At 54.0% G+C, this 25430-nt stretch overlaps 1 protein-coding gene across 14 annotated transcripts in view; it reads left to right on the forward strand.

The window, feature by feature from the left end:
• The first annotated feature begins 251 nt into the window (after nt 1-251).
• Nucleotides 252-25430, forward strand: part of SYNGAP1 (synaptic Ras GTPase activating protein 1) — a 33541-nt gene continuing 8362 nt past the window's right edge. For 6 of the 14 annotated variants that reach the window (XR_004438655.1, XR_004438656.1, XM_033216804.1 and 3 more), the window contains exons 1-16: nt 252-518; nt 3659-3780; nt 5979-6084; nt 12335-12426; nt 12869-12990; nt 15329-15482; nt 15693-15791; nt 17879-18502; nt 18630-18774; nt 18985-19129; nt 20962-21198; nt 21355-21556; nt 21763-21941; nt 22633-22674; nt 23071-24142; nt 24627-24800. Coding sequence is in view for 12 of the 14 variants with exons in the window: in XM_033216804.1 (XP_033072695.1) it covers nt 452-518; nt 3659-3780; nt 5979-6084; nt 12335-12426; nt 12869-12990; nt 15329-15482; nt 15693-15791; nt 17879-18502; nt 18630-18774; nt 18985-19129; nt 20962-21198; nt 21355-21556; nt 21763-21941; nt 22633-22674; nt 23071-24142; nt 24627-24800 (3582 nt within the window). In the remaining 2 variants the exon portion in view is untranslated. Of the gene's footprint in view, nt 519-2935; nt 3084-3658; nt 3781-5978; nt 6085-6117; nt 6141-8171; nt 8321-8412; nt 8505-8552; nt 12207-12334; nt 12427-12868; nt 12991-15328; nt 15483-15692; nt 15792-17878; nt 18503-18629; nt 18775-18984; nt 19130-20961; nt 21199-21354; nt 21557-21762; nt 21942-22632; nt 22675-23070; nt 24143-24626; nt 24801-25430 lie in introns of those variants that run through there. The other 8 variants (XM_033216807.1, XM_033216808.1, XM_033216810.1 and 5 more) reach the window with 7 other exon arrangements.

Raw genomic sequence — 25430 nt, forward strand, 5'->3', positions numbered from 1 at the left:
CTGTGTCTCAAATTAACCCACGGTGGGGGGTGGTGAAGTATCTTTCCCTGTGAGTCTAGGGTCTCTCTCAGGGTCTGGGGTCTGCATCTTTAGCACCTCTGTCTTTCTCTGGTGTGTTTTTGAGTCAGGGGTCTCTCTCTCTCACAATCTGGGCCTCCCCGAGTAGGGGTGGGGGCTGCAGAGTCTCTCCCTCCTCCTCCTCCTCCTGCTCTCTTAGCTCTCGCTCGCTCCCCCGCCCCCCCTCTCTCTCGGCTGCCGCTGCTGCCGTTGGCTCTTATTCTCCTCCTCCTCCTCCTCTCTCCTCCTCTCTCCTCCTCTCTGCTTCTCTCTGCTCCTCTCTCCTCCTCTCTCCTCCTCCTCCTCCTCCACCTCCTCCTCCTTCTCCCCCTCTTTCTCCCCCTCTTTCTCTCTTCTTTCTCCCCCGTCCCCCCGCCCCCTCCCCCCAGGCCTGATGAGCAGGTCTCGAGCCTCCATCCATCGGGGGAGCATCCCCGCGATGTCCTATGCCCCCTTCAGAGGTACGTGGTGGGGGGAGGGGGAGGGCCATATGGGGGGCAACAGGGGGAGGGGCAGGGGGCGGGGGAGAGTCGGGGCCAAGGGAGGGGAGCGGCTGAAATGGAGAGAGAGGGGAGGACCGAGAAGGCAGGGGTGGGAGCAACCGGGAAGGAGGGATTGGAGGCCAGAGGGATAGGGGTAGATAAGGGACGGAGGGGCCAGGAAATGGGCCTTGAAAGGGGGCTGAAGGGAAAATGATGAAGGGGAAAGAAAGCGCCAGAAAGGGGTGGGAAGGTAGAAGGATTGGGTTGGGGAAAAAGCTGCAGAAATAATTTGGGGGTGGGAGCTGAGTGATGAGGAAAACATCAAGGAAATAGAGGGACAGAGTCTTGGGAGAGGGGCTAGGAGGGAGAAATGAAAACATAGGGGTGAAAAGAGAAGCCAAGAAGATGTGGGGGGAGAATTTGGTGGGGGACTCAGAGTATGGTAAGGGGTGGAAAAAGAGAGGAGGATGGAGGGAGAGAAGGGGCCAGATGGAGAGAGAGGGAGGCAGTGGGGGGCGGGGGGATGGAGGGTCCAGATGGAGGGAAGAGAGAAGAGAGATGGAATGGTGGGGGAGGGGAGACCAGGGCAGGGAGAGGGCCAAATTATGTGTGCTTGGTGGGGTGGCAATATAAGTAAAATTAAGTGATGGGAGTAGGGGACAGGTTAGCATCCTGCCCCAGACTCTGACCCTCTTAAAGGCTCTTGACCAGTGAAATGTAACCTCTGGGGTCTTAATGCTGTCTTCACTTCATCACTTTTACCCCCTTCCCCCACCCCCCAATCCTTATTTCCATTCCCCCTCCCTCCTCTGCTGTCCATCACCTATATCTTTCCCCCAATATGGTGTCCGTTCCTTATATGAGTCCCCCTTCTGTCCTTCCCCTATATCAGTCCCCTCTCTGGTGTCCATTGCCCCTCTCTATCTCTTTTCTATGTGGTCACTCCCTTATATCTCTATCGCTTCTCTACTAGTCTGTCTTGACCCCTTGTCATAGCCCCCGCATTAGGTCTGCCTCCTTTGCTCTGACACATGTCCAGTCTAGCCCTTCAGGTGTATTCCCTTGCCCCTAGGCATTTACCATCATTTCTGCCTCCTTTTCTTTTATATCTACTCCTATTATTTGTCCCCCAGACCATTCCTTGTCACCACAAGTCTGTGCCTACCCACTTTCCCTTAATACCTCAACTCTTATTATCATTTCTCTTTTCTTGTCTCCTCTACTTATTGGGGTGTTGGAGATTTGGGGTACAAAGACACAGGTTTTGATGATTAGAACAAGGGATCCCCATCTCAGCCCTTAAGGGATTTCTCATGCTAGTAAAAATTTTCCCTTTCTCAGTCATGTTCCTTTGCCTCTTGCATCTGCCTCCCAGAATCATTCTTCACCAAGTCCAGACAGTGTGTGTGTGTGTGTTTCTAGAGTTGTTCCTAAGTTCCCTGCTGCCAGGAGAAAGATGCCCTCTGAAGTCTAACCTGCCTCCCTTGGCTGCAGCCTGAACCAGCCCTTTCCCAGGATGCTTATGTGTATCAACAGATTTCTCTTCTGAGTATACCAAGTGTCTAAGTGCGGTGGGCATGTTGCCAGCAATGTCTGTAGTTTCAGAGGCTAGGTATTGGTGATCGTTGTATCTAGAGAACATTAGTTAGTCTTGGAAATGGGTTGAGATAGAGTTTCAAAGTATTGTGGTTTCTAGATGGTGGACATTCTGAGGGTTCATCGCTCACTGTGATCTGGAGGCTGGGTAAATTTGAGAGATATATTTATAGACAGAAAAGGGCTGAATTTGCAAAACTCTGCTACTCAGTGCATTCTGTTGGAATGAAGCTCAAAGACCAGTTCTCCTGCAATATACTCGTGGTTATCCCATAAAGGTGACAGAGTTTGATCTTTTTTTCCATCTAAAATCTGATACCTTAAGCTAATTCTCTTTGCTGTCACCAATATGACATCTCTCTTACTTCAATAGGGCCTGTGTGGCTTTGGGGTTTAAAAGAGAGGCAGTTTGCAGGAAGAGCGGCATGGCAAGAACAACACAATTGGGGAAGGAGGACCCTGGGCTCATCTCAGCCATGGGTGACACTTGGTCTACTATTCTCTCTTCTGAAAGTTTTGTTCCCATCTCCAGCTCTCGTCTTTGGAGGCCCCTCTATGTCACCAGGCCTGGATATTCCATTCTTTCCCCCTGACCTCTTTCTTCCTCAAGCTCTTCACTGTGCCTTGGGAAGGCTCCTGACCTATGGAGTGGTTTCCTTCCTGTCCATTGAGACTAGGTGGGGTGAGGTGGTGGGGGCAGTGTTGAATCTCTGGGCACTGAATGGGGGAAGAGATAAATTTGGTCTCTACTCGTCCAAACAAGGGCATATTTCCCACATTCTGCCCTGGCCCCTCCACAGCCAGATGCCGACAAAAGCCATCTTCTCCTTACCACCAGAAGAACCAGAACTTTCCCTAAAGGATGAACAGGGTTGAACTGGGGAGGAGGGCACAGAGAAGGGAGAGTTGGGCGGGGAGACCCTCTCATGTCTCTGACTCTGTGAACAGGTAAGCTCCCCAACTTCCTCTTTTCTAGATATTTAGCCCTCTGAATCTCATGATCCCAGTGTTCCTACACACACACCCCATCCTTCTTTCCCACAGCTGTGTAGCTTTCCTCATACTCTTTTATAGAGGGATGGTGCCACCTTCCAAGTCCTTGTCTTGTGCAGCTATTTGGATGCCTTCCTCTACCCAGATATCTGACACCAACTTCTGTTTTTCTCCTGCCAATTTTGTGGCATCTCCACCTTATTTTCCTGAAGTAGATGGAGAGCTCCTTCTTCTTTCTCTGCCCCCAAACGTGTACCTTCTCTGTCATATAATTCCCGTCCCTGAACCTCTGCATTTCTTCCCCCAAGTCTCCAGAGCCTTCTGTGATGTGATCCTCTCCTCTTTTCCTCTATGTATAAATGCTTGTCTTGTGTTCCTTTAGAGTTGCCAGGTGCCTCACTTTCAACTGATCTCCTGAAGGCCGGTGGGGTCCCCTTCTCACTTTGTGGACTCTCTTCTTGCCATTTTAGGCCTCTGCTTCCAAATGCATAGAGCCTCCCTTACTGTTTCTGTGTGTCTCTGTTCCCCAGATGTACGGGGACCCTCTATGCACCGAACCCAATATGTTCATTCCCCGTATGATCGTCCTGGTTGGAACCCTCGGTTCTGCATCATCTCGGGGAACCAGCTGCTCATGCTGGATGAGGATGAGGTGAGTGGGGTGAGAAGGCTGGGGAAAGGCATGTGGGAGAATGGGGAGAGTCCTCATTAGTGAAGGGGAGAGAGACACAAAGAAGGCAGACAAAGAAGAAGCATTTGCAAATGGCAGAAGGGTAGCCACTGAGACTTGGGTTGGAGTGTGACAAGGGGGATAGTCATCCTCTCACTTTGGGAAGGGAGTCTTTGAGGGTTATGAACTGTGTTGGGGAGGAGATGTGGTTCTGAAGATTTTGGGGTGGGGGGACTCCTGTTTTCACACTGTCCATATTGTAGGATAGGTTAGAATGGGGAAGGGGAACTGAAAGGTTTAGAGAAGGGGTGAAGACATGGAAAGCCCTCCCCACCAAAGTAATCTTCAGGACCCCTCTCTGCTTTGTCCACTGAGCAAGACTCCCGTCCTTTCTCCATCAGGGGGCAGAGTGCAAGGAGGATAAATTGCAGGACCCAGAGAAAAGGCAGGGGATAGAGGAGGTTTTTGGTAGCTGAAGGGTAATGGGAGAGAAGACTGAGGTCAGTGGATCTTGGCATGATGGGGGTGAAGACTGGGAGGGTGACTGAGATCAAGGTTTAGAGAGACACTGAGAGGGCTTCTGCAAGGGAATGGTTGGACATCAGGAAGGAATATAAGGGAGGGGAACTGGGAGTATGTGGAGTTATCTAAAGGAGTAGGAGTGGAGTAGGGGCAGGGATTAGCCAGAGTAAAGGAGATGAAATGGACAGAGGTCTCTTATGGAAGGTGGTGGCCAGGTATGGAGATCTGAGAGCCAGGGGAGTGGGTTCTGATTTGGGAGCTGGGTCAGTAGGAGTGTCCATTGGAGGAAATAGAGGATGAAAACTGGAAGCATGCCCCATAAGTGTGAGTCAGGGAATGGGGGTGATTTGGGGCACAAGTTTAAAGAATAGTAGGGTAGCCTGGAAAACCAAACGTGATGAGAAATGGGCCCTGAAAGTTGTCGGGAATAGGGTGATGAGGAAGGGTTAGAATTTGAGTCAGGGCTAACTACAGTGTCAAGGGACCTGTGGGGGCAGGTGAGAGTGTGGAGAGATGGCTGGGTAGACAGCTTCCAGGCCACAGAGTAAAGTAGAGGTGTTAAGGAGAGGATATGGTGACTTTGAAAGGGGAGGTGGTTTGGGGAGTCTAAGTTTTGGACACCATTGGGAGAGATTTGAGTGACTGTGGTCAAACCCCTCAATCAAGGTTTGGAGTCTGTAGGATAAATGGGGGAAACTGGAACCAAGAGTGGGGACTGTTAAAGGGATGAAGTGGGAAGACAATGGATTGGGGTAATGAAGGAATGACAGAGATAGGGACAGATTGAAGGGACCAGTGGCCAGCAAGCTGAGGGGCAATAGGAATGGCCAGTCTGGAGTAGGAAGGGCATGTGTGTGGGAGGGGGAGTAGATGGAACTGGGAAAATGAGCAGCCTGAACAGACACAGGGAGTTGCAATTGGATGGGTGGTGTGGAACTGGGGCTGGGAGATAGTGAGGGGTCTGTTCCTGTGGCTCTTGATAGAGGTGGAGGAGACTGCAGGGGTGGAGGTGTATGGAGGTAGGGATGGAGGTGGACAGGGGGAGTGGGGTGTGAAGCTTAGGGAAAGGTGATGGCTGAGGGGAAGAAGGGAACGGAGAGATGTTGGGTCGGGTGATGGAAGGAGATGAAAGGTGGGGGAAGGTGACCAGGCCCTCTAGGGGGAGGGGAGGTTGGGTCCCAGTCTGGCCGCAAGCCGGGCCGTGGGAGGGAGACAAGCTGTGGATCCTGATTATAAATGCAGCTTCTGCTACCCCCGTGACAGGCTCGGAGGGAGAGAAGGGGGTAAGGGAGGTGGGAGGTTGGGAGGAAAGCAGGGAGAATGGAGGAACTGAAGGTCAAGGGAAAACTGGATTCAGGAAGTAGCTAACTTCTGAGGAGTTGCAGAAGAGCTGAGTAGGGTTTGAGAGAATCCTCAGGAAGGTGTTTCAAGACAAATGGAGGGAGAAAAGAGGGTGGGACGGGAAGGAATGAGAGAGAGAGACTTGGGGGAGAGAAGGGAGAGATCCAGTCACCAAGTGTGGAGGGGCCGGGGCAGAAGGTGGGCAGCCTTAGGGGGGAAAGGGAGGCCCGCCCTTCCTGGGAGGGGGCGGAGGGGGGTAGAGGGAGGGAAAGGGCGGCGTGGGCCAGGGAGATCTGAGACACCCCCACCTCCCCTAGATACACCCCCTACTGATCCGGGACCGGAGGAGCGAGTCCAGTCGCAACAAACTGCTGAGACGCACAGTCTCCGTGCCGGTGGAGGGGCGGCCCCACGGCGAGCATGGTACGGCGGCCGAGCAGGCTCTCAAGCCCCGGACAGGCGAAGGGAGAGGGCTGAAGGTGGACCGGGCTGGCGGGGCGGGGGCGTCGGGGAGCTGTGGGAGCTGGCCGGGGGCGGGAGAAGGTGGAGACAAAATCTCGCTTCCCGAGGGGAGATGGCGCCCTCCTCTGGAAGGTGGAGCGGGACAGGGGCTGTGGGTGAGAGGCCCCTGTAGGTCCTCGTCGGCTTCGCTCCCTTTCTCCTCTCCAGCAGTGAAGTTTGACTATTTTCCTGGTGCTTGTAAAAATAGTCTCCTTAGATCTTTAGCTTCCAGTCCGTGTGTTCCTGCCCCTGCCCCTCCCAGCCCCTGGTCTGGGATCTTGGAAAGAATGACCTAGTTCCTGCCCTCCCCCCAGACCTCTGCCCCACCCCTATGCTCCTGATTCTTCTTCCGGACCTTCAGTCCTTGAGGTCTCCTTCTTTTCTTGCTCCCCTTTTTCCTCCTCTCATCAGCTGCTTCTATTTTCTGCAATTGTATCACCCCCTTTCTCTTTCCTCCCTGATTTCTCTTATTTTCTGTACCCCTCTTGATTACCCCGTCCCTCCTCTCTGCTCCCGGCGAAAGTCCATCAGACTCCCATCTCATCTCCTTTCTGTCTGTAGAGCTATCTGCTCGGTCTGTCTCTCCAACTCTCTCCCTCTCTCCATCTGTCTCTTCCCCTCCCTCCCCCTTTTTGCCCCCCCAACCCCCTCTTTAGTCATTTAAAAAAAGATTTTTGTCTTCCTGAGAAGTTCGCTTAAAAGGTTTCCATGGGAACAGTGAGGGGAGATGAAGGCAGAGAACAGAGATCTGCAGCCAAGGTGCAGAGAGACGCCCTCAGCCCCCGGAAACCCCCTCGTCACTGCCCCCTTCCACTGCATTTCCCTTCCCGGACCCAGCGATCCAGGTTCCCCATTCCTCCAACCCCCGTGTGACCCCTTTTTCCCACCAGCTCCCCCTCCCCTCAGGAATTCAGGCTACCAGTTTCTTTCCCTTAGAGAGCCGGTGACCTGTCCCCATCCGTTGGCTCCTTCCAGCCTTCTGATAGGTCCAGGCCCTACTAGTCTTGTGGGCCGGTTTGGGGACCTTGGGTGGGTGGGTGGGTGGGTGGTCAGGGATGTGTGTCATTGTCATGGAAACCCCATACCGTGGGGGTGTGTGGGTAGCACATCTCTGTGAGGCAAAGTCAGGTGGTGGTGGAATGTATACAGAGAATGTGTGTGATGTCTGTCACATCTGTGTGTATATGTATGTGTGTATGTCATGTTCGTGTCTGGGGAAGATGTGTGTGTTTGTGTGCACGTGTGTATACCTGCGTTTCCAGGCCAGAATGGTCACATGCTCACAGAGCATGTTTATCATGTGTCCTGTGGTTGGCAGATCTGCCCACTTATTCCCCATCTTTCTCCTTATCCTGAGTCCTCAGGGTCTAGGGGTCTCTGGCGGGGGTCTCCCGTGTGTTTTGGGTGGGGACACCGTGTGTGTTTGGAGTTGAGGTGGCACGTGGAGGTTGCTGTATTGGGGTTCACTAGAGGCTGGGAGGGGTTCCAGGGGCATATGTATTTGGGGGGAGGGCTTAGTGAAAGTTGATAAGGGGTGAACATTTAGGGTCTTCAGGGAAACATGGAATGTGTAAAGGGCATAGAGGATGTGCAGTGGACACGGGTCGTTGGAACCTTGGGGACTTGGCTATGCAAAGGTGTTTGCTGAGGCTGTGGACTCTCCAGCCCGGGAGAGGTCGCCGGACCTTTGAGGGGCATTGGAATCCAGGGCTCCTCCTCTGCTGGGTGGAGCCGCGAACCCTCGTTCTCTCCGCGGTTTTGTGTGTGTGTGGGGGTCCTGCTCAGGAGGGGATGGTGGGTGGCCTGGTTTGTTTTGGGGGTCCCCTTGCCCCCCTCCCCCGTCTCTCTCGCGCTGTCTCCGGGCGACGGGGCTCGTGACAGAGGCGGCCACGGCAGCAGCGGTCGCCTAGCAACGGCGGCGGGGCCCGGGCAACGGCGGCAGCGGCGGGAGCGGCGGCGGAGGGAGCCGTTCCCGCGGCCGTCACCGCGCGGCCGTCCCGGCCGTCCCGGGCCCCGCCGCCGCCCCCACCGCGCCGGGCGGCGCGAGCCGGGCCGTACCGCCCCCTCTCACTCCGCACCCCGCCCTTCCCCCGCGCAGGGGCGGGGCCCCTCCCCCACCGGGGACACCCCTGACCCCCCCCCGGGGGGGCGGTGCGAGGTAAGGGCGGGGCCGGGCGGTCTAGGAGCGCGCGTGGGGGGGGAGGCCGCCGCGCGCGTGGGGCGGGGGCGCGCGTGTGCGTGGGCGCGGGGAGGGGGGTGGGGAAGCCGCGGTGGCGGCGGCGGCGGCAGCAGCTGCTCCCTCCGCATGTTCTCGCTGCATCTTCCGAGTGGGGGGAGTTATGGTAACCGGAGGGGGACAGCGGAGGTCGGGAGGGTCGGGGACCGGCCTCGTGTGGACAGGGTCTTGAGCACGCGGGGGCGGCCGGTGTGTGTGGGATCTTGGAGCCCCTGGTGGAAGGGGCAGCCCGTGTGTCCGCGAGTGTGTTCGTGCCCATGCTCGTGTCTCCTGTGTGTCGGTGCCATGTGCACACGGGGGCCCAGTTCCTCATGCACACATGTGCAGCCAGCCTTGTGCAAGTGTGTCCTGTCTTATCCTGCCTCTGCCTGTTTCCTGCCTAGGGGGCTGTTGGGCCAGCCATGGGCTTGTAGGGCAGTTCGCGGCCATGCTGGTCCATGTCACCTCTGACCCTGAGCATGCATATCCCTGGCTGGGGCTCACCTCCTGTCAGCCTTCTGTGTGTGGGAATGTGTGGCCCTATGAGCAGGATTTTCTGTGTCCCTGGTGGCAGGTGTGTGTCTTTGCATGTGTGTTCCAGCACTGGCCTGAGTATCTGTGTCAGTCCCAGTATGGGTGTCCAGGGCGTGTCTGGATGTGAGTGGTATGGCGTAGGGGGGAGAGTGTGTGAATGTGTTCCTTGGAATCCTACTGTGTATGAAACACCTTTGGGCTGGGCAGGTGTAAGCCCTGCTTGGTCAGTAAGTGGGGACAGAAAAGCTCAAAAAGGGAAGAAATGGGGTAAAGAGGAAAAGTGGGGAGGGAATAGGAGCGAAGGAATGAGAGAGGCTTGAAGAAGAGAGCAGAGAGCAGGCCAGGGAGAAAGAATAGCTGGAGAATGGGAATGTGGGAGAAAGCTGAGCCAGACTTAGGAGAGAACAGGGGATAAGAGCTTAAGATGGGGAACTGGATAGAGATGGTGGGAAAAGAAGTGGTCTGGGAGCTGGGAAGGCAGTGGGGAGGAGAGAGTCAGGCCTTCTGGTAAAGTCATCTGTGAAAGAAGAAAGGGAAGAAGATGGGAGAAGGCACTGGATTCTTGTAGGCCTTGTAGGATCAGGCTTGGTTTTGGATCAGGGAAGGCCACTCAGGCATACGGGCTGGCTCACAGTGAGGCCTGTCATGGCAGGGACTGTCATTAGAGGTTCATATCCCCAGCACAGAGCTCTGTCTCCCATTTCTCTGCTCTGTGTCCAACCCTGTTCTTCGCCCTTCTCTGGCAACCTCCCTCCCCTGGCTCCCCTTGAGAGCTGCCAGCTGGGTGTGGAGAGGAAGAAAGGCCAAAGGAAAGGTTAGGGATTTGGAGGGCAGGGGGAGATTCTGTGGGTGATGGCAAGGTTAGAGATGTTGGAGGGGCAGGAGTCCAAGCCCTTGCTGTGTGTGTGTGAGTGCCATTGTGTGTGTACACAGGGTGTGTACATGTGTGGGTGTGTGCACAATGCCTGTGTTACGGGTTTGTGTAGGTGGCTGTTATGTGTGTGCATGCGTGTATACATCGTGCAGGCATGGGACATGGAGACCCAGGATCACAGTTTATGCTTTTCAGGTTTGCTGTGTGTGTGTATATACGGGTGTGTGTTATTTTCTCTGTACATGTCACTGCATGCAGCACTAATAACAGGATGTTCTGTGTTTCTGTCACTCTGCCCCCCTTTCCTCTGTGTTTCTGCTATTCTTTTCCTGCGGCAACAAAAGTCTTTAATAAGCATATGTGTATGTGGCCTCTGTGTTCCTGTGACTTATGAGTGAGTTCATTGATCTTAGTTCTTGGTAATATGTGTAAGGTTATATTACTTCCAAGAAACAAGCAAGCCAATTAGCAAATTTGTTATTCTGTTAATGCTTTAGTTCCAAAGCAGAATTTTAATGTATTTAAAATTAGACTTTATGCCTTTATTAGATAAGCTTGCACATGAAAATAATGGCTGAGCTCGGTTCCCTGAAATGAGAGTGAGGCAGCCATACCTGAGAAATGCAGAAAAATGTTACTAGGGAAGAGATATCCTGAACCATTGGATGCATTGCTTAGTGTGTGCCAGAAGGATAATTAACACATTTGCTCCTGGTTTTTCTTTACTCTGGTGGCAATCTTGGATGCCTGTGTTAGAGTGAGAGAAGGGCTGGGGGAGGAAAGGGGGTTGTCCTGATACAGAGCGGATGTGGTTGTACTTTTCACGTGAATGAAAGGATGTTTGTGCTTCTGAGATATGGGGATACCTTTCTGTGGTCAGGATCATGGTGTTCTCAAGCATGTATTTCAGGGGTTAAACTGGAATTCCCCTGCATGGGGATATGCGCGTCTTAGGGTTATAGGTCCATTTCTGTAGTGTGCTGTCCACGTGATTGCCCAAGAGACTTGGGCCACAAAGTCCACACGAGCAGCTCTCATGTGGGTAACTGGGTTCAAGTATGTACTCCCTTGTTGTAGTGCTCACATATGTCAAAGCATGTATCCTGTGGGGTGTGTGGGCCTTAGGGTCTCAGAATGTGGATCCGTGCTATGCCCGTGCTCACAGTTGTCTGTATGTCTCAAAAGCACATAGATCCCCAGTTATTTTTTTTGTATTGTGGTTCTCATATACACGTACCACTACAGCTCAGTGTATGTTTCTGTACTATACACCTGAGGGAGTGATAGGGTTCTCGTGTGATGGGGTCCACTTTTTGTATGCAAACCTCCTAACACCTGGGTTTTATAGGTAAAGGGGAGCTGGGGACTGATTCTAGGGCAGTTTGCAGGCAATTTGCAATTCTGGAAGCAGACAGTGAAAATATAATTGTGGTCCTCCCTTGTTCTGTTCTGGAACCTAGAGGGTTAACAGGCAGCTCTTCCGGTCCACCCCCCTCCTTCCAGCCTGTAGCTTCTTGTTGCCGTGGAGATGCTGGCCCCGCCCCTGATGCAGCACCTGCCCCCCCATTGGCTGCAGTGGTGACTGTGGGGCTGAGGGGGGAGCCCAGGCCTGGGCAGCCATTCTGGAGCTGGAGCCGGAGCTTGGCATCCCCCCACTTACATTCTCTTCCAGCCCCTGGGCCCCTCTAAATTCCCTTGTAGCCGAACCTCAGCTTCCTTTTTCAGAGCTTGCCATCCCTCTAGGCTCTTGGCAGGCTGAGCTGCATCCGCATTCACCTCCCCTCCTCCTCCTCTCCCTGTCCTTACTTGGGAGTCCCCAGAACCCCCACTGCCCATCCTTCCTGTTCCCTGCCCACTCCCCTGCATTCTTTGCTTCCCCCCGCCCCCACCTTCTGAGCCCCTGCCACTGCAGTGCACGTGGAACCGGCTCCTTCTCCCCTCCCCCCACCTGCCCCTTCCTTGGATTTTCTGTCCCCGGCTTCTCCTCCTGCTACTCCTCACAAGTCTCTTCCAAGACCTCCCCCTCCAGTCCAGGGAGGGGGTCATGGGAGGCAGCCCTGGCCCTCCAGACAGGCAAGGGTTCCAGGAGGTGGGGGGCAGATGGAAGATGTGCCCAGCAGGGGGAAGAGGAAAGCCTGCCTATGGGCAATGACCTTTAACCCATCTTTCCCCCCAGCTGGCCCCTTCTGGGGTGGGTGGGCACCAGGGACCTAGCCTCCCTGGATCTTTGGTGTCCTTCATTACTGGGGTTTTACTGACCCTCTCAGCCATGCCCCCCTGCTGACTGCCGGCCCCAGTCATGGGCCTAAGGCCTCCCACCCCATCCCCCTCAGGGGGCTCCTGCTCAGGTTCCTTGCCCCCTCCTTCCCGCTGCCAGCCTCTCCGCCGTCGCTGCTCTTCCTGCTGCTTTCCGGGGGGTAGGTGAGGCCGGAGCTGAGGGGCAGAGGGAGGTGGGGGCATGCACTGGGGTCAGGGGTGGGAACCTGGGTTAACAGCTTCCCTCCTGGCCCCCTCCCCAACTTCCCTTCTGGCCCTTTTCTCCCCTCCAGAATACCACTTGGGTCGCTCGAGGAGGAAGAGTGTCCCAGGGGGGAAGCAGTACAGCATGGAGGGCGCCCCCGCTGCGCCCTTCCGGCCCTCGGTGAGTGGTGCCTACCAGATGTGGCTCAGCTGGGCCCCCTCCCCTCCAGCCCCAACTGGGGCCCTAGGAGTCTGAGAAAGAGGGCAGGAGGGGGAGAGAGGGAGTGAGATTGAGAAAAAGAGTGTGTGTGTGTGTCTCCCCACCTCTTTGGTTTCCCCCTTCTTGGCTCTGCCCCCCTGCTTCTGAGACCAGCCCTCCCACTTTCTCCAAGCTGTGTGTGTGTGTGTGTGTGTGTGTGTGTGTGTGTGTGCACGCGTGCTTGCACTGTACCCGTGGGAGCAAGGAAGACAAACTGGTATTAGGGTTCCTATCCCCCTTTCCTCGCCTCTGGAGACTTCCCTTTTCCCTATCCCACTTTCATCCAGGGACTCTCTACCAGCTGAGGGATGAGTAGGTAGAACTGACCCTGCCCCAACCCACCCCATCCCCATTTCCCCCCCAGCAAGGCTTCCTGAGCCGACGGCTAAAAAGCTCCATCAAACGAACGAAGTCACAACCCAAACTTGACCGGACCAGCAGCTTTCGCCAGATCCTGCCTCGCTTCCGAAGTGCTGACCATGACCGGTACAGGGGCTGGAGCATGTGGGATGAGATCGATGTAATGTAGGGTCTCTTGTGTGAGATGCAGAGGGAGGGGGTTATCTGTGTGCAAAGGTTGAAGGATTCAACTCAAGTTGGTTGGGGGATGTCACGGGGCAGGGGACAGAACAGAAAAGAACTAGAATAGGGATCTGTGAGCAGCAGGAGAGGGGTAGGGTAGCAGAGAGAAGACAGAGAGGCTGGAAAGGGAATGAAGGTGAAGCCAAGGAGTGACTCCTCAGGGACTACTCAGGCCAAGAAGGATGGGCTCTAGCCCAGGATCAAAGGAGCTGTACAGGAGGAGAGTGATCCTGGAGGAGCGTTTAAGGAATGCAGGGAAGGGGTTGGTAGGTGAATGAGCAATAGGCTCTAGGTGGAAGGGTGTCAGGGAAGGAAATACAGGGCAGCAGGTTGGAGCAGGGCTGGGGGTGGCTGAATGAATGGATGATGGCTAGGGCTCAAGGACCTCATCAGCGAAGGAAGAGACAGTATAGAGCATGGCAGAGAAGGGGAGGCTGGGACAGGTGTGCAGGGTGACAGAATGGGGAGCAATCCATGGACTGAGGCATGAAGAAGCAGCCTGTAGAGAAGTCCAGAAGGCATTGGCCCTGAGGCCAGGCTGAAGGAGACCGCCACTGTTTGCCTTTGTTGCCTGCCATTTGGGGTTCCTATCTGGGTTTCCCCCTCACCCAGTCACTCCCTAGGGAGAACCATGCCCTCCCTTTCCCCCACGTCTGGCCACCCACAGGATTGGGCAGGTAGGGAGGTTGGGATAAAGTGAGTTACACCTTGCCCTGCCCCCCTCCCATGTTGCCAGAGCTGGATTTGGGGCCGGCAGGGGGTGAGGGCATGGTATTCCTGGCCGCGGGGGCGGGGGGGGGGGGGGCCGGGGGCCGGGGGAGCGTCGCGCTGACGGCAGCCAGAGCCTGCGATGACGGGGCTGCTATAAATAACTTCTTGGAGGCTCCCACACCCGAGCTCCCCTCCCGCTTTCCCACTGCTCTCTACTCTTCATCCCCTGCCCATCTCCATACCGCTTGCTATCATACCCCTCATTATTCCATGCCCCCAGTCCCCTTTATCTTCTGCCCTCCTGCAGTGACTTTTTTGCATTCCATCCCCTCTTAGCCCCCACCTCGGTTCTCCTGGCCACCTCTCCAGTTGGCCCTCCTCCTCTTCTGTCCTCTGTCTTGTTGCACATACCTTTGTCTTCCCCTTTCTCCTTGCCCTACCTTCTCTTCTTCCCTAGTCCCCATATTCTGTCTTTTATCCTCATTCAGCTCTTTTTTGCCCACAGCTTTCTCCTATTTCATATGCTTTGCCCTCACTCTTTCCCCTGGTTCTGCTAAAACTTGTCCTCTTATGCTATGTTCATTCATTTTTTGAATCATTAAATGTTTATTAGGCACTAGCTGTGTGCCAGGCCCAGGCTAGACATATCTCTTCTCTGTGCCTTCACTTTTTTACTTCCACTTTTTCCTTTATACTGAGGCTCTGGTTTCTGGGGTTACCTGGAGGTACTACCTAGAAGTGCCCCAGGCCCATTTTGTTCTCTCCTTTTTTTTTTCTTTTCTGCCATGGTCCATTTCTGGGTTGAGATATTTCTAGGTATCCCCAGTCCTCGCAATCCCTTAGGTGTGAGATGGTTGGAGTTTCTTTTTTTTTTTCCTTTTTTTAAAAATAGAGATAGGGTCTCACTGTGTTGCCCAGACTGGTCTCGAACTCCTGGGCTCAAGTGACCCTCCCACCTCGGCCTTTGAAAGTGTTGGGATTACAGGCGTGAGCCACCAGGCCCAGCTGGAGCAGGGGAGTTGCTTAAAGGATTCTCATTTCTCTCACATCCCTCATGTCCTTCCTGAGATAGGCAGGGTTTCTTTCAGTGTCTGTTTGGGAAGGGTGTTCAGGGGGCCTTCTCTCCAAGTCTCCATCCTGGAACAGACTGATGGTGCAGGATCCCTATGTGTCTAAGAAGAGTAGTGGGGCCGGCCGTGGTGGCTCATGCCTGTAATCCCAGCACTTTGGGAGGCTGAATCACGTGAGGTCAGGAGTTTGAGACCAGCCTGACCAACAGGGTGAAACGGTGTCTCAACTAAAAATACAAAAAAAAAAAAAAAAAAAAAGAAAGAAAGAAAAAGAAAAAAAATTAGCTGGGTGTACTGAGGCAGGAGAATCGCTTGAGCCCAGGAGGCAGAAGTTGCAGCGAGCCGAGATCACACCACTGTATTCCAGCCTGGGCGACAGAGCAAGGCTCTGTCAAAAAAAAAAAAAAAAAAAAGAGTGGGGCCCCCTGATCCCCTCCTCTCCTGAACCTCCTGCTTGCTAGGGCCCGGCTGATGCAAAGCTTTAAGGAGTCGCACTCTCATGAGTCCTTGCTGAGTCCTAGCAGTGCAGCTGAGGCATTGGAGCTCAACTTGGATGAAGATTCCATTATCAAGCCAGTGCACAGCTCCATCCTGGGCCAGGAGTTCTGTTTTGAGGTACTGGGTCTAGTAGGCTGGGGAGGGCCAAAGGAAAGGGGCAATGGAAGGTGGGGGGCAGAGAGGTCTAGAGAAAGTGGCACAGGTGGGGACATCAAGGAAACAAACTTCTGGGATTGGAAGAAAGGATGATAGGCCAGGGAGGAAGAGAAAGTAGCAGAGTCTCCTTCCCTCTGTAGCCCTTTCCCTCAACTCCACACTCCTTTCTAGGTAACAACTTCATCAGGAACAAAATGCTTTGCCTGTCGGTCTGCAGCCGAAAGAGACAAATGGATTGAGAATCTGCAGCGGGCAGTAAAGCCCAACAAGGTATTGGGGAATAAAGGGGACATAACCTGTGCAAGGCAAAGGTTGCGCCAACACAGAAAGTTGGGGGCCTAGGGAGGAAAGTGAGTTAAAGGAGGAGAGGCTTGGAGAAGGAGAGGATTGAAGTACAGGGCACCTGGACAAGAAGGGGGAGACCCCCATTATTCTGAGTCCCCCATTTCTTTTCTCTTTCTGTACTTTCTGTACTGCTACCCTGCCTTACGATCTCTTTCCCTGCCATATAAGTCGTAGACTTACAGAGTTGACGGGGCTCTGGAAATCCTTTAGTCTAGCTTCCCTGCAGGCAAGAATACTTCAATAAAACCCCGCAGGACACATAAAATACACTTAGCCAAGTCTCTGTACCTTGATTTCCTCTCTAAGACAGAGGGAACTGTCTTAGGGTTGGATTAAATGATCTCTAAGTTCCCTTTGGCACATAAATTCTGTGAGTCTGTGTTCTTCCCAAAACTTCATGCTTTCAGTTCTGTTAGCTATTCTCTGTATCCCAGTTTCTAGCAAGCTTACAGTCCTAGTCACCCTCCTCTGGGGGAACTCTTGTGTCTTGATGTCCTTAAAGAACTCAACCCAAGATGCTGACATGATCTGACCTATGCAGAGTACAAACACCATGTTCTTTTTCCACACACTGCAATATCACCTGAGCCTTCCCATTAGCGTGTTCTCAATTGTATCCCCCCAGGCCCTTATACCAACTGTCAAGCCTTACTCATTTTTTTTTTTTTTGAGACAGAGTCTTACTCTGTCACCCAGGCTGGAGTGCAGTGGTGTGATCTTGGCTCACTACAACCTCTGCCTCCCAGGTTTAAGCAATTCCTGTGCCTCAGGCTCCCCAGTAGCTAGGATTACAGGCATGCACCACCACACCTGACTAATTTTTGTATTTTTAGAGACGAGATTTCACCATGTTGGCCAGGCTAGTCTCAAACCCCTGACCTCAGGTTGTCTGCCTGCCTCAGTCACCCAAAGTGCTAGGATTACAGGCATGAAACACCACACCTGGCCAAGCTTTACCCATTCTATATGCAATTCTTTTTTCACAATTTCTGATAGTTTCTGCAGGACTTTCCAGTTCCCTTTAAATTCTACATTAATATTTTTGGCTTGTTATTCCAGCTTTAAAAATCTTTCCAATACTGTTTGTGTTGTCTAGTGTATGTGTCTAGAAACTACGCTTCTAGAGTAGTTTCCTGGGGCTGCTATAACAAACTGCTACAAACTTGGTCACATAAAACAACAGAAATTTATTCTTTCACACAGTTCAGGAGACTGGAAGTCCAAAAGCAAGGTATCAGCAGGGCCATGCTCCTTTTGATGCTGTAGCGGGGAATCCTTCCTTGCCTCTTCCTAGCTTCTGGAGGTTGCCAGCAGTCCTTGGCATTCCTGGGCTTGTAACTGCGTATGTCTAATTTCTGCCTCCATCTTCACGTAGCTGGTTTCCTTTTGTGTGTCTCTGTATCCTGTATCTCTATGTCTCCAAATCTTCCTCTCCATATAAAGACATCAATTTTTATAAGGTAGATTAAGAGTCAACTCTAATTCAGTATGGCCTTTTTTTTTTTTTTTTTGAGATAGAATTTCGCTCTTGTTTCCCAGGCTGGAGTGCAATGGCATGAGCTCAGCTCACTGCAACCTCCGCCTCCCAGGTTCAAGTGATTCTCCTACCTCAGCCTCCTGAGTAGCTGGGATTACAGGCACATGCCACTATGCCCAGCTAATTTTTTTTGTATTTTTATTAGAGACAGGGTTTCACTATGTTGGCCAGGCTGGCTCGAACTCCTGACCTCAGGCGATCCACCCACCTCAGCCTCCCAAAGTCCTGGGATTACAGGAATGAGATACCGTGCCTGGCCTCTTCTTAATTTGATTACATTTGCAGGGATCCTGTTTCCGAATAAGATCACATTCACAGGTTCAGGGTAGACATGAGTTTTGGTGGGATACTGTTCAACCCAGTACACCGTCTCACCTATGATTGCTGTCTGTATCCCACTTTCTTACTGTCTCTCCTCTTTTGGTGTCTCTCTGTCCCTTCCCCCTTTAACATCGTGCCCACCCCACCATGCCAGGACAACAGCCGCCGGGTAGACAATGTGCTAAAGCTGTGGATCATAGAGGCCCGAGAGCTGCCCCCCAAGAAGCGGTACTACTGCGAGCTCTGCCTAGATGACATGCTGTATGCACGCACCACCTCCAAGCCCCGCTCTGCCTCAGGGGACACCGTCTTCTGGGGCGAGCACTTCGAGTTTAACAACCTGCCGGCTGTCCGTGCCCTGCGGCTGCATCTGTACCGTGACTCAGACAAAAAGCGCAAGAAGGACAAGGCGGGCTATGTCGGCCTGGTGACTGTGCCGGTGGCCACCCTGGCTGGGCGCCACTTCACAGAGCAGTGGTACCCTGTAACCCTGCCAACAGGCAGTGGGGGATCTGGGGGCATGGGCTCGGGAGGGGGAGGAGGTTCGGGGGGCGGCTCAGGGGGCAAGGGCAAAGGAGGTTGCCCGGCTGTGCGGCTGAAAGCACGTTACCAGACAATGAGCATCTTGCCCATGGAGCTGTATAAGGAGTTTGCAGAGTATGTCACCAACCATTATCGGATGCTGTGTGCAGTCTTGGAGCCCGCCCTGAATGTCAAAGGCAAGGAGGAGGTTGCCAGTGCACTAGTTCACATCCTACAGAGTACAGGCAAGGCCAAGGTGAGTGTTGTGCCCTCAGGGAAAGGTGACTTGGGAGTGGGCACTTGCTTGGGGGTTAGTGAGGACAGGGCAAATTCACGAGATTGGGTTGTGCAGAGGCTGACACTTGGATTTTCCTGGTCCTCAGGACTTCCTTTCAGACATGGCCATGTCTGAGGTAGACCGGTTCATGGAACGGGAGCACCTCATATTCCGTGAGAACACGCTCGCCACTAAAGCCATAGAAGAGTATATGAGACTGATTGGTCAGAAATACCTCAAGGATGCCATTGGTATGGCCCACACTCAGGCCCTCTTCTTCCCAAACCTGCCAGATGTCCACCCCAGACCCCAAGTCCACCCTTCCACAGCTTGGTATTTCCTAACCCAGAGTCCTAGGACTCCAGCCTCCAACACCTGATTCTGAAATTTCCCCAACCCTGGCCACCCCCTTCCCTGCCCTTGGAAAGTGTGACCACACCCTCTTGTGCCACCACCCCCAGGAGAGTTCATCCGTGCTCTGTATGAGTCTGAGGAAAACTGCGAGGTAGACCCTATCAAGTGCACAGCGTCCAGTTTGGCAGAGCACCAGGCCAACCTGCGAATGTGCTGTGAGTTGGCCCTGTGCAAGGTGGTCAACTCCCACTGGTGAGACTGGGAACGCTGGGCTGGGGGGCCAGGGTCGGGGGAATTATGTGTTCATCTGTTCATCTATCTGTCCATCCTCAGAGAGGACTGAGAACCATTTATGGGTAAAGCATTGTTCTAGGCGCTATAGAGCAAACAGGTGAAAGAGGCCTGGTCCCTGCCCTCAAAGGGCCTCCACCAGAATGAGTGGGGACAAATTAGGAAAACAACAAAAAAAAAGCCACAGAGTCATAATGGTGTGTAAGTGCTGAGTAAGGGTCCCCCCACCTCTGTGTGATAGAAGGTCAGAGAGAAGGCAGAGCTTTAATTGAGATAAGCGGGGAAGAGGTGCCCCATTGGGTAGGCTTTGAAGACTGTAGGTTCTGATATATGGACATAGTTGGCAAGAAAGACATTTCAGAAGGCGGCTGTGAGAAAGGCACATGTGTGATGGTGAAAAGGCCCAGGAGTTATCAGGGGACATTAGAGTAGGTTAGTAGCAATTACATCAGGTTTAGTGGAGCATGTGCCTCATGATGGGGAGTGGTGGGAGAGATGTCTGGGCAGGAAGATTAGCTTTAGAAACTGGAAGGCCTCAAGGAGTCTGAGGTCATTGGTAGGCCTTGGGATGCCATTAAAGGTATCAGAAGTATTGTGCTTTAGAAGATTAATCCATAGGCTGGGCACGGTGGCTCATGCCTGTAATCCCAGCACTTTGGGAGGCCGAGGTGGGCAGACCACCTGAGGTCAGGAGTTCAAGACCAGCCTGACCAACATGGAGAAACGCTGTCTCTACTAAAAATAGAAAATTAGCCGGATGTGGTGGTGCATGCCTGTAATCTCAGCTACTTGGGAGGCTAAGGCAGGAGAATCGATTGAACCCAGGAGGCGGAGGTTGCGGTGAGCCAAGATCACGCCATTGCACTCCAGCTTGGGCAACAAGAGTGAAACTCTGTCTCAAAAAAAAAAAAAAAAAAAAAAAAAAAAGATTAATCCATAAGTAGACTATATGTAGTAGAGTAGAGGGGTGTATGTAGGGGGATGACTGGAGTAGAGCCAGCTGGGGGTTGGGAGGCATGAAAGTCAGATCCTGAATCAGAACAGTGTCAGAGTTAGGAAGGAGCTACTGGAAGGACCCTCTGAGGAAAGGATCAGTAGGAATTGTCAGCTTATTGGAAAGGAGGGAGCATATCTGCGGGGAGTCACGGATGACTCAATAGGCCATGAGAATGGTGGTTGGGAGACCTGTGGCCTCATTGACAACCAGGAAAGTCAGGAGGAGGAGCCAGTTGGAGGTGTGGGGGTGGTGGTGAGCTCTGCTTTACACCAGTCGAGTTTAAGGTGTCAGTGGGACATTGAAGTGGATCTGGGAGGTGGGGGGAGTGAGCTCTGAGCCATTCCAGGGACTGGGGATCATGCCTGGGGCACCTCCATCCCCATTTCCCTGGAATCCAGAAGAGTTGGGGGGTCCGAGCTCCCTGTACCTCAAGTGACCCTCCATCTCTCTCCCATCTCTGTCTCTCCCTGGTGTCTGTTTTTCTTCTCCTCCTCTCCTTGTCTCTCTCCCACACCCCTCCATCTCTCTCCCACGTGTCTCTCCCCTCACCTTCTCTCCCCCTCCATTTCTCTCTCCCTAATCTGTCTGTTCCCTCTGCCATGGCCCCCTTCTTCAAGCAGCCTCCCATCTTGCTCCTGCGGTCCCTCCTTCCCTGTCTCTCTCACCTCTGTTTCCACACCCTCATCTCCTACCACCCCCCTCAGCATGTTCCCTGGAAGCTGAGGGTCTCTGGGGCTCAGTCCCGGTCTCTCTCTTTCTCTCTCTCTCTCTCTGTCTCCCCGCCCCTTTCCCCCAGCGTGTTCCCGAGGGAGCTGAAGGAGGTGTTTGCTTCGTGGCGGCTGCGCTGCGCAGAGCGAGGCCGGGAGGACATCGCAGACAGGCTTATCAGCGCCTCGCTCTTCCTGCGCTTCCTCTGCCCAGCGATTATGTCGCCCAGTCTCTTTGGGCTTATGCAGGAGTACCCAGATGAGCAGACCTCACGCACCCTCACCCTCATTGCCAAGGTCATCCAGAACCTGGCCAACTTTTCCAAGTGAGGGAAGCTTCAGGAGGGGGCAGGGCAGGGCGTGGCAGGGCTGGGGGTGGGCAAGAAGGGTCTCCTGAGTCCCCAGAGATCCTGAGATGGGGAGGCTATGATACCTTCTCTGTGTGTGTGTCTGTGACCTTTATCTTCTGGATTCTTGGCTAGGTTTACCTCAAAGGAGGACTTTCTGGGCTTCATGAATGAGTTTCTGGAGCTGGAATGGGGTTCCATGCAGCAGTTCTTGTATGAGATCTCCAACCTGGACACGCTAACCAACAGCAGTAGCTTTGAGGGTTACATCGACTTGGGCCGAGAGCTCTCCACACTGCATGCCCTGCTCTGGGAGGTGCTGCCCCAGCTCAGCAAGGTCAGCAGATCCCCTCTTTGCCCTATCCCCAGATGACTCCAGAGGTTCCTGGAGCCTAAGAAACTACCCTTTGAAGATTTTTTTTCTCCCCTTGTTGCCCGAGGTGTCACCACTACCATCCCAACTCAGACCCCCTCCACCTGTACCCTCAGAGGCCCTCTTAGAGCTGGGCACTGAGCCCCCAGATAACAGCCTCACCCTTCCAGGAAGCCCTCCTGAAGCTGGGCCCACTGCCCCGGCTCCTCAATGACATCAGCACAGCTCTGAGGAACCCCAACATCCAAAGGCAGCCAAGCCGCCAGAGTGAGCGGCCCCGGCCTCAGCCCGTGGTACTGCGGGGGCCATCGGCTGAGATGCAGGGCTACATGATGCGGGACCTCAACAGGTGAGCACCCTAGGACAGCCAGGCCTGTGCCCTAGGAGCCCTTCTCCTGTTCTAGATACTCCTCATTGGGCCCCACACGCATCTCTCTAGGGCTTGAAAAAAAGGAAAAAGCACCAAGTTCTCAGGGAAGACTGGTAAGGAGACAGGTACAGTCAGTGGTAGGCTGAGAGCCCTTTACAGCCTGAGGAAGTGAGAGATGTGGAGCTTTAGGAAGAGGGCTGAGGCTCCACCAACTCACGGCTTAGTTGTAAGCCTAGAGCATCCCTGCTGCAAGCTCTGATTTGCTGTCCCTCTGCTTGCCTATGCTTGTCCCCAGGCTGAGGTTCAGCCAGCACGTCATGTCAGCTATGTGTCAAAATATTCAAACATCTCAGTAATAGCTAGTGAATAAGCACTTCCCCCGGCCCCCAACCAGAACCTCACAGACCTCCCCATGATCCAGCACTTAGAGCAGTGGCAGCAGAAGCCTAGTAGGGCCTGCAGCCTGCTCCAGAGTCCCAGCTTCCATTCCCATGGGTGGTGCCCGTGCCTCATTTGCTGCTCATTATTTTGATGATGGCCCTGCTTGTTCCTCTGCCCGTGTCTTCCTCCATGCCACCATACCCATGCCACCATTCCCGCCTCTCCTTTCATTTGTCCACATCTTTCTCCTTCTCTGTCTGTGCTTGCCCCTCTTTCCATCTCTCTCCAGCTCCATCGACCTTCAGTCCTTCATGGCTCGAGGCCTCAACAGGTGAGGGGCTCTCCCCTCCCCCACCCTCCTCTCCTCTCCTGTCTGTTCCCTCTCCTGCTCCACTGGCCTTCGCCCTACTCCCTACTCCTCTCCTTCTCCATGGACCTCATCTCCTCCATATCTGCCCAGCCCTGTCCCCATTCCTTCTCTTGCTGCCCCCATCTCCCCTCCTCTAGGCCTCACCCCTTTCCCGGAGGGGCCTTGTCCTTTCCCTTTACCCACCTGTCCCCTCCCATCCCCCCTGCCTTCCCTCTTCAGGGCTGCCACTGCTAGCTCTCAGCCCTTCCCTCTGGGTCCCACTTTTCACCCCAAGGCCTATGCCAGACCATAGCAAGGCTCAATTGCTAGGAGCCCCAACCTTACCTTCTGCTTGTGTGCCCCCTTCCTTTCTGACAGCTCTATGGACATGGCTCGCCTCCCCTCCCCAACCAAGGAAAAGCCACCCCCACCACCGCCTGGTGGGGGTAAAGACCTGTTCTATGTAAGCCGTCCACCCCTGGCCCGTTCCTCACCAGCATACTGCACGAGCAGCTCGGACATCACAGAGCCAGAGCAGAAGATGCTGAGTGTCAACAAGAGTGTGTCCATGCTGGACTTACAGGGTGATGGGCCTGGTGGCCGCCTCAACAGCAGCAGTGTTTCGAACCTGGCGGCCGTAGGGGACCTGCTGCACTCAAGCCAGGCCTCGCTGACAGCAGCCTTGGGGCTACGGCCTGCGCCTGCTGGACGCCTCTCCCAGGGGAGTGGCTCATCCATCACGGCAGCTGGCATGCGCCTCAGCCAGATGGGTGTCACCACAGACGGTGTCCCTGCCCAGCAACTGCGAATACCCCTCTCCTTCCAGAACCCTCTCTTCCACATGGCTGCTGATGGGCCAGGTCCCCCAGGCGGCCATGGCGGGGGCGGTGGCCATGGCCCACCTTCCTCCCATCACCACCACCACCACCATCACCACCACCGAGGTGGAGAGCCCCCTGGGGACACCTTTGCCCCATTCCATGGCTATAGCAAGAGTGAGGACCTCTCTTCCGGGGTCCCCAAGCCCCCTGCTGCCTCCATCCTTCATAGCCACAGCTACAGTGATGAGTTTGGACCCTCTGGCACTGACTTCACCCGTCGGCAGCTTTCACTCCAGGACAACCTGCAGCACATGCTGTCCCCTCCCCAGATCACCATTGGTCCCCAGAGGCCAGCCCCCTCAGGGCCTGGAGGTGGGAGCGGTGGGGGCAGCGGTGGGGGTGGCGGGGGCCAGCCACCTCCATTGCAGAGGGGCAAGTCTCAGCAGTTGACAGTCAGCGCAGCCCAGAAACCCCGGCCATCCAGCGGGAATCTATTGCAGTCCCCAGAGCCAAGTTATGGCCCCGCCCGTCCACGGCAACAGAGCCTCAGCAAGGAGGGCAGCATTGGGGGCAGCGGGGGCAGCGGTGGCGGAGGGGGTGGGGGGCTGAAGCCCTCCATCACCAAGCAGGTAGGTGAAGGCAGGAGGAAGGTGGGCTGGGTCACGACAGGGAGGGGAGGAGGAGATTGCCGGGGTGGGGTTGGAACACAGTCTGTGGCCTGAAGTTACAATCTTCTTGCCTCCTTTTGGCCATTAAATGTGTATAGAGAGCCTGCTATGTGCCATGTGCTGTGCCAGGCACTAAAGATATGGCACTGAACCCTCTTAGCACTCTCATTCTAGAGGGGATTAATCCATAAGTAGAGTGGGGGTGACTGGAATAGGGCCAGTTGGGGGCTTGGAGTCATAAAAATCAGATCCTGAATGAGAACAGTAACAGGAGAAATTGTCTGGCATTCAACTCACATCTCTGGCATTCAGAGGCGATAAAGGCTACAGCAGGGCGATAGGACTGGGACTGTCATCTCCTTTGGCTGTGCTGTTGCCCTCTAAATGTACCCTGCTTTTTCCTACCTTTCCTTTCTCTGTTCGCCCTCACTGTGCCTTGTCCCAGCATTCTCAGACACCGTCCACATTGAACCCCACAATGCCAGCCTCTGAGCGGACAGTGGCCTGGGTCTCCAATATGCCTCACCTGTCGGCTGACATCGAGAGTGCCCACATCGAGCGGGAAGAGTACAAGCTCAAGGAGTACTCAAAATCGATGGATGAGAGCCGGCTGGATAGGGTACGGTGGGCTCTACCAGCTCCAAGCCCCAATGTTTCCTTTTACCCACAGGGGAGATCTCTAGTCACTTCCAAGGGAAACCTCCAGGGTCAGGTAGTTATGGTGGAAAGAAAAGGCAAAGACGTGATCACCTCTTGAGAAGCCTTCAGTCCATCTGGGGAGACCAGATACACACAGTTGTTAAAAGTCACTTTCAACTCTATTTTGTAGGTTATATATATCGTAGACTATCTGGGGATCATCTATTTTAGGCTTACCTCCATGTTCTTCCCCAGGAGGAACATAAGCCCTGGCTCCTGTGACTGCTTAGGAAAGGAAATGTTACTTTACTGGCAGTAGGAGCTAATAAATTGGGTGGGGATGGAGGGGGATGCAGTTATATTACAAGTGATGTCTGGCCTACCCAGTCACTGTCCCATGGGCATAAGTTACAGTCAGTGGGCAGAGGATGCATGTGGTAAAGTAGTATGTATCAGTCATGTGTGAAAAGGCCATCCAGACCCTCACTTGGTGGAGGCTGAGGGCAAAGGGCACCAAGAGCTCTGGGGCACACACAGATAACTTAGCAGAAAGTTACTTGAGGAAGCTGTTGCTCCTAGGGCCTGAGGAAGAGGGTGGCTGCAGGATTAG

This window comes from Trachypithecus francoisi, unplaced genomic scaffold (assembly GCF_009764315.1).
Source record: "Trachypithecus francoisi isolate TF-2019V2 unplaced genomic scaffold, Tfra_2.0 Lachesis_group10, whole genome shotgun sequence".
Classification (NCBI taxonomy): domain Eukaryota; kingdom Metazoa; phylum Chordata; class Mammalia; order Primates; family Cercopithecidae; genus Trachypithecus; species Trachypithecus francoisi.